Source organism: Pseudophryne corroboree, chromosome 6, assembly GCF_028390025.1.
Source record: "Pseudophryne corroboree isolate aPseCor3 chromosome 6, aPseCor3.hap2, whole genome shotgun sequence".
Classification (NCBI taxonomy): Eukaryota; Metazoa; Chordata; class Amphibia; order Anura; family Myobatrachidae; genus Pseudophryne; species Pseudophryne corroboree.
The window spans coordinates 12,299,909-12,308,766 of record NC_086449.1 but is presented as its reverse complement, the minus strand read 5'-3'; the positions used below and the strand labels follow the sequence as shown (position 1 = coordinate 12,308,766).

General features: G+C 49.7%; 1 protein-coding gene across 1 annotated transcript in view; it reads left to right on the top strand.

Annotated features, from left to right (window-relative positions):
* Window positions 1-210: 210 nt before the first annotated feature.
* The window catches only part of LOC134933977 (alpha-2,8-sialyltransferase 8F-like), a 31,029-nt gene continuing 22,381 nt past the window's right edge, over window positions 211-8,858 (top strand). The window contains exons 1-2 of the mRNA XM_063929507.1: window positions 211-320; window positions 2,841-2,921. Of these exons, the coding sequence (XP_063785577.1) occupies window positions 211-320; window positions 2,841-2,921 (191 nt within the window). The remainder of the gene's footprint in view (window positions 321-2,840; window positions 2,922-8,858) is intronic.

Genomic DNA, 8,858 nt, shown 5'->3' with positions numbered 1-8,858 from the left:
CCCCCAGACGACAATGATCACAGAGCCATTGGTTTCCTTATCAGTTGCAGATTGTTACACTGGGCAGATTCAAATCACATAAAATGTTACCCACTGACAGGTGAATGGAATATTTGGAGTCACACTCGCCCTGAACCAGGGTCCAGTCACTGCAGCCTGGGAGCATCTAGTACACAAGAGGAAATACGCTGTACTCCTCTGTAGGGCAATATGACGGTGTGCAGGATGCAACGCGGCCGGTGGATCCTTCTGCTGAGTGTGGTGGCCCTTCATGGATTTTACAGCAACCTGCAGTTCAGGGCGAGGGGCAATATTCCGTGGTAATATAATACTACATCTTAAAGAGGAAGAAAAAACGCAGCGCAGGGTTTTAGTATTCAATTAGAGGACAGAATATGGGAAACAGTGGTTTCTATAGAAATCACCATGTCTTTTTTTAAGAAATATCACTGGGACTTGATCTGGACCCCCCTCCAATGCAGTGTAACCCCCCCCGGGTGCCGGCTACTGGGAGAACTTCATCTCCCAGAAGCCCTTGCACCTCCCTGCACCCCTAAAGCCTCCCAGCAGCCCCCGGGCTCTCAACAGCCCCCTCTCCATTGGCAAGATGGAGGGAAGACCACCCGGAGCCCTTGAGACCACCGGAGAACAACGGGCAGGTGAGTATATTTAAAAAAATTCACACATCGCATGGTTTTCAGCTCTGAATTGATCGTTGTTTTTCATTAGATACAGCAGGGATCTGGAGCGCGCATACCCACGGTAATCCAAAATTGGGTGCGAGGTGCGGAAGATTTTCTACCTCGCTAAACCTTGCGCCCAATTGAATACCCCCTTAGTGTGGGGAGGGATAAAGTGAAGAGAGATAAAGTACCAATCTATCAGGTTCTGTCGTTTTTTCAGACGCAGCCTGTAATATGGCAGTTAGGATTTGATTGACTGTTACTTTATCTCTCTCCACTTTTTCACTCTGCATGGTTTAGTACATCTCCTCTTTAATCTCTCTTCACCTTATCTCTCTCCAAGTTTTGTGAAATCTCCCACTAAATCTGATTTTATATATATATATATTTTTTTTTTTCTTTTTTCTTTTTTTCTTTGTTAAAGTTAATAGTAGATGTATTATATTAAGAAAGTAAATTTAATAATTATGGTCATTATTTAAATTGGTAATTATTATTTTCCTAAGACTTGGTAATGAACTGTTATCACTTAATAAAGAGATTTCTTTAGAGTTCTAACCAAACAGCGTCTGGTTCTGTATCTGCTGTATACAATGTGACACCAGCAGTTACTGCACCAGGTCAGACTGCTCAGCGTGGGGCAAAGTCTCATTTTTAAATGATGATTTACAAAATCTCGGATTCTGTATTAATTCAATGCATTTAGATTTTGTTTGCTTCTTTACTATATAGTTTAAAGAGACATTAGTAGAAATGTTATCACCTGAGGCAAGGTGGAAATGTAACAGATGCCAAGTCCTGAATTGTAAGCAAATTACCATAAAATCTTAATTTCCCGTGCAGCACTGTTTGCTTACTGCACTGGGCGGCTGCTCCTGTAGCACAGTTATGGACTTCATAGACTCTGGGAATTATACAGAACTGATCGCTTGGCTGCTAACATTGCTGTTCTGTGTTCAGATAGTCGCCGCCGCAGGAGGAGTGTAAATTTGCCGTGCAAGTGTGCGATCCCATGTGTACGCCGAGCTGCAAAAATCCAGTGTCTGCGGTCTCTGCATAGCCCAGGACTTACTCCTACAGTGCGATGAGAACAGGCTGATCGGGGCCGGAGCTGACGTCAGACACCCTCCCCGAAAACGCTTGGACATGCCTGCATTTTTCCAGACACTCCCAATAAATGGTCAGTTACCACCCACAGATGACCTCCTCCTGTCAATCACCTTGCGAATGCCCGTGCGATCGGAATTTTTCGTACCATTGCGGCGATGCCCTTTGATGTTGTCTGACGCGCGTGCGCATTCGGGTGCATACGCATGCGCAGTTAGTACCTGATCACCCTCTGTGCAAAAATGCACAGCAGCAATCAGGTACGAACCAGGCCCTATAAGAATAGTAGTCTGCAACAAATAATATATAAATAACTATATATCACCATATTCACGTGTAGCTAATTTTCAGCACGTGCCAACGTCAAGCCGTCTCCTGTATGTGTGTCCCCAGCCTCTGTAACAGGACATGTGTTCAGGATGTCTCAGTACACTAACACAAACTTGCTGTATTTGCATGTAGGCCTGCTATAATGTAATGAACTAGGGATAGCCATCGACCATCAATGATTCAAAATCATTGATGGTCTATGACCAATGTTAACTACTTTTACCATCAATGGGGGAGAACCAGATGGTTTGCCGCCATCGATAAGCTATTGAATATATATATTTTTTTCTTTCTCCAGGGTGTCGGGGACACTGAGCATAGCTCCGCCCCCCAACACCCATGAAACCATGCCCCAGGCTCTGATTGGACCTCGATGCGCTCTATACTAAACTAGGGCTAACCATCGATGGCTGAAACCATTGATAGTTACCTTATACTGTAGATGGCTTCCCACCATCGAGGTTATCCATCAATGCTACTATTATCAATAGTAACCATCGATGGATAACCCACCGATGGCCATCCCTATAATGAACGCAGGCTTGATCACAGCATCTATGGGTCCTGTTATACTTACAGTGTTTGCTGTTCCAATTAGCTGGCTTACTATAAAGTCTGAAATACTGCAGAATACTCTGGGGTGGAGGGGTGAACAAATATACAAAAGAAAGAGTAAAAGTGTTATTTAATATAATTCATTTATTTCCCAATTCTTTCTAGGAGTCAAACCGGTTCAGTGAATCTGCTACTGACTGAATGTGCCATATTGAGAAGCAATATGTTGCAGAGGTCACTTAGAAGGTTGGTAAATAAAGTTACAGCACGATATAGTATGTCACAGTGTATATTCAATAATATTGTTCTGATATAATTAAAAAGAGCGGATCGCGGTGGTGAGTGTATGCATGTACCTGCAAATCTCGGGAGCTGTATATGCATCACAGCAACCACATATAAGGACATACCTGTAAGTATCCTGGATCAGGTAAGTATTGAAGGTGCTAGCTTGTTAGCTGAATGTATACTGTATCTCTGGTCTTACCGATGATCCTTGTCAGAACTCGTTATCTGTAGCATCTAGCAGAGGTAAGCTTCACCGGTAATTCACAATACAGTTCAGAATACATTCACACAGAAATTAATGAACACAATTTCTCTAGATGTTTATTACACTGGAACATTCCTGTAAAGTTTTTCTCTACTGTTAAATGGCAACTTAGATGATACTCAAGATATGTGTTGCTCTCATAAACTTTCCATGCAGGGAATTACAAAACATAAGAAATAGTATCAATACTTGACAATCTAAACATTATAAAATACAAAGTTTAAAGACAATCACCTTGCAATACCCTTAGAATAGCGCCCTTCCCTGGAAACCTCTATAATTTATAGCTATCTGATGTGAGTTTATGGCGCACTTTTCTATCAGAATTAATCTCCTGGGGTCAGTTATTGAAAGTCTGTGATGAATGTTGCCAATTAAAGGCCACAAAAGATGTAATGTGTCTGGCTCTGTCCTTTGCTGCCTGCAGGCGATGACTTTTCTCCTGTAACATTTCCTCTGATGCTCTGTAGCAACAACAAACTTTTGGCAACAATCCCTCCTTCTTTATAGACTCTGTGTAATCTCAGAGATCAGCGCTAGTACTGTAGAAAAGTTTAGCTGAAGATTATATTAACTATTGCTAGGCATGTCTCTCTTTCTCTCTTTTCTCTGCATCCAGGCAGTGCCATTCTATCCACCCGGCGGCTGTCAGTTTAGGGGTGAAGACCACCTCTCTTCACGCTCCTTGAAATGGCCATGTCCAAATCCCTTAATGGCTCTTCCAGCCCTTTATTTATACCCTCCAACCAAGTCATCAGATCCTTCCCATCAGCAGCACAAGGGAGACCCAGTCCTCTCTCCGTTATAGTCTGTCCTAGCTGTGCCCCCTGCAGCAGGTGGGTAGAACAGAGGGAAGGTGGGGGGGACACGGCTCTTGCAGCAGAGTGGGGTGCCAAATAATTATTATAGACTTTTTCTGGAACCCAAAGAGGAGACATTGATGAAAGTTATAATGTCATCAATATCTTCCTTCCGTCACTCATTCATTTCTCCATTCATACATGATGCAGCTGCATTACTGTATCTCCCACAAACATTCCCCATCTGTCATCATAATGTGTGTACATCTTCACTGCAACCGACAACTCACACATACACAGGGTCACAGGCACAGCAGGCTCTCACACATACACAGGGTCACAGGCACAGCAGGCTCTCACACATACATAGGGTCACAGGCACAGCAGGCTCTCACACATACACAGGGTCACAGGCACAGCAGGCTCTCACACATACACTGGGTCACAGGCACAGCAGGCTCTCACACATACACAGGGTCACAGGCACAGCAGGCTCTCACACATACATAGGGTCACAGGCACAGCAGGCTCTCACACATACACAGGGTCACAGGCACAGCAGACTCTCACACATACACAGGGTCACAGGCACAGCAGGCTCTCACACATACATAGGGTCACAGGCACAGCAGGCTCTCACACATACACAGGGTCACAGGCACAGCAGGCTCTCACACATACACTGGGTCACAGGCACAGCAGGCTCTCACACATACACAGGGTCACAGGCACAGCAGGCTCTCACACATACACAGGGTCACAGGCACAGCAGGCTCTCACACATACATAGGGTCACAGGCACAGCAGGCTCTCACACATACACAGGGTCACAGGCACAGCAGGCTCTCACACATACACTGGGTCACAGGCACAGCAGGCTCTCACACATACACAGGGTCACAGGCACAGCAGGCTCTCACACATACACAGGGTCACAGGCACAGCAGGCTCTCACACATACACAGGGTCACAGGCACAGCAGACTCTCACACATACACAGGATCACAGGCACAGCAGGCTATCACACATACACAGGGTCACAGGCACAGCAGGCTCTCACACAAACACAGGGTCACAGGCACAGCAGGCTCTCACATATACACAGGGTCACAGGCACAGCAGGCTCTCACACATACACAGGGTCACAGGCACAGCAGGCTATCACACATACACAGGGTCACAGGCACAGCAGGCTCTCACACATACACAGGGTCACAGGCACAGCAGGCTCTCACACATACACAGGGTCACAGGCACAGCAGACTCTCACACATACACAGGATCACAGGCACAGCAGGCTCTCACACATACACAGGGTCACAGGCACAGCAGGCTCTCACACATACACAGGGTCACAGGCACAGCAGGCTCTCACACATACACAGGGTCACAGGCACAGCAGGCTCTCACACATACACAGGTTCACAGGCACAGCAGGCTCTCACACATACACAGGGTCACAGGCACAGCAGGCTCTCACACATACACAGGGTCACAGGCACAGCAGACTCTCACACATACACAGGGTCACAGGCACAGCAGACTCTCACACATACACAGGATCACAGGCACAGCAGGCTCTCACACATACACAGGGTCACAGGCACAGCAGGCTCTCACACATACACAGGGTCACAGGCACAGCAGGCTCTCACACATACACAGGGTCAAAGGCACAGCAGGCTCTCACACATACACAGGGTCACAGGCACAGCAGGCTCTCACACATACACAGGGTCACAGGCACAGCAGACTCTCACACATACACAGGATCACAGGCACAGCAGGCTCTCACACATACACAGGGTCACAGGCACAGCAGGCTCTCACACATACACAGGGTCACAGGCACAGCAGGCTCTCACACATACACAGGGTCACAGGCACAGCAGGCTCTCACACATACACAGGGTCACAGGCACAGCAGGCTCTCACACATACACAGGGTCACAGGCACAGCAGACTCTCACACATACACAGGATCACAGGCACAGCAGGCTCTCACACATACACAGGGTCACAGGCACAGCAGGCTCTCACACATACACAGCGTCACAGGCACAGCAGGCTCTCACACATACACAGGGTCACAGGCACAGCAGGTTCTCACACATACACAGGGTCACAGGCACAGCAGGCTCTCACACACAGGGTCACAGGCACAGCAGGCTCTCACACATACACAGGGTCACAGGCACAGCAGACTCTCACACATACACAGGATCACAGGCACAGCAGGCTCTCGCACATACACAGGGTCACAGGCACAGCAGGCTCTCACACACAGGGTCACAGGCACAGCAGGCTCTCACATATACACAGGGTCACAGGCACAGCAGGCTCTCACACATACACAGGGTCACAGGCACAGCAGGCTATCACACATAAACAGGGTCACAGGCACAGCAGGCTATCACACATAAACAGGGTCACAGGCACAGCAGGCTCTCACACATACACAGGGTCACAGGCACAGCAGACTCTCACACATACACAGGGTCACATGCACAGCAGGCTCTCACACATACACAGGGTCACAGGCACAGCAGGCTCTCACACATACACAGGGTCACAGGCACAGCAGGCTCTCACACATACACAGGGTCACAGGCACAGCAGGCTCTCACACATACACAGGATCACAGGCACAGCAGGCTCTCACACATACACAGGATCACAGGCACAGCAGGCTCTCGCACATACACAGGGTCACAGGCACAGCAGGCTCTCACACATACACAGGGTCACAGGCACAGCAGGCTCTCGCACATACACAGGGTCACAGGCACAGCAGGCTCTCACACATACACAGGGTCACAGGCACAGCAGGCTCTCACACATACACAGGGTCACAGGCACAGCAGGCTCTCACACATACACAGGGTCACAGGCACAGCAGGCTCTCACACATACCCAGGGTCACAGGCACAGCAGGCTCTTACACATACACAGGGTCACAGGCACAGCAGGCTCTCACATATACACAGGGTCACAGGCACAGCAGGCTCTCACACATACACAGGGTCACAGGCACAGCAGGCTCTCACATATACACAGGGTCACAGGCACAGCAGGCTCTCACACATACACAGGGTCACAGGCACAGCAGGCTCTCACATATACACAGGGTCACAGGCACAGCAGGCTCTCACACATACACAGGGTCACAGGCACAGCAGGCTCTCACACATACACAGGGTCACAGGCACAGCAGGCTCTCACACATACACAGGGTCACAGGCACAGCAGGCTCTCACACATACACAGGATCACAGGCACAGCAGGCTCTCACACATACACAGGGTCACAGGCACAGCAGGCTCTCACACATACACAGGGTCACAGGCACAGCAGGCTCTCACACATACACAGGGTCACAGACACAGCAGGCTCTCACACATACACAGGATCACAGGCACAGCAGGCTCTCACACATACACAGGGTCACAGGCACAGCAGGCTCTCACACATACACAGGGTCACAGGCACAGCAGGCTCTCACACATACACAGGGTCACAGGCACAGCAGGCTCTCACATATACACAGGGTCACAGGCACAGCAGGCTCTCACACATACACAGGGTCACAGGCACAGCAGGCTCTCACACATACACAGGGTCACAGGCACAGCAGGCTCTCACACATACACAGGGTCACAGGCACAGCAGGCTCTAACACATACACAGGGTCACAGGCACAGCAGGTTCTCACACATACACAGGGTCACAGGCACAGCAGGCTCTCACACATACACAGGGTCACAGGCACAGCAGGCTCTCACACATACACAGGGTCACAGGCACAGCAGGCTCTCACACATACACAGGGTCACAGGCACAGCAGGCTCTCACATATACACAGGGTCACAGGCACAGCAGGCTCTCACACATACACAGGGTCACAGGCACAGCAGGCTCTCACACATACACAGGGTCACATGCACAGCAGGCTCTCACACATACACAGGGTCACAGGCACAGCAGGCTCTCACAAATACACAGGGTCACAGGCACAGCAGGCTCTCACACATACACAGGGTCACAGGCACAGCAGGTTCTCACACATACACAGGGTCACAGGCACAGCAGGTTCTCACACATACACAGGGTCACAGGCACAGCAGGCTCTCACACATACACAGGGTCACAGGCACAGCAGGCTCTCACACATACACAGGGTCACAGGCACAGCAGGCTCTCACACATACACAGGGTCACAGGCACAGCAGGCTCTCACATATACACAGGGTCACAGGCACAGCAGGCTCTCACAAATACACAGGGTCACAGGCACAGCAGGCTCTCACACATACACAGGGTCACAGGCACAGCAGGCTCTCACACATACACAGGGTCACAGGCACAGCAGGCTCTCACATATACACGGTCACAGGCACAGCAGGCTCTCACACATACACAGGGTCACAGGCACAGCAGGTTCTCACACATACACAGGGTCACAGGCACAGCAGGTTCTCACACATACACAGGGTCACAGGCACAGCAGGCTCTCACACATACACAGGGTCACAGGCACAGCAGGCTCTCACACATACACAGGGTCACAGGCACAGCAGGCTCTCACACGGACAGGGTCACAGGCACAGCAGGCTCTCACACATACACAGGGTCACAGGCACAGCAGGCTCTCACACATACACAGGGTCACAGGCACAGCAGGCTCTCACACATACACAGGGTCACAGGCACAGCAGGCTCTCACACATACCCAGGGTCACAGGCACAGCAGGCTCTCACACATACACAGGTTCACAGGCACAGCAGGCTCTCACACATACACAGGGTCACAGGCACAGCAGGCTCTCACAC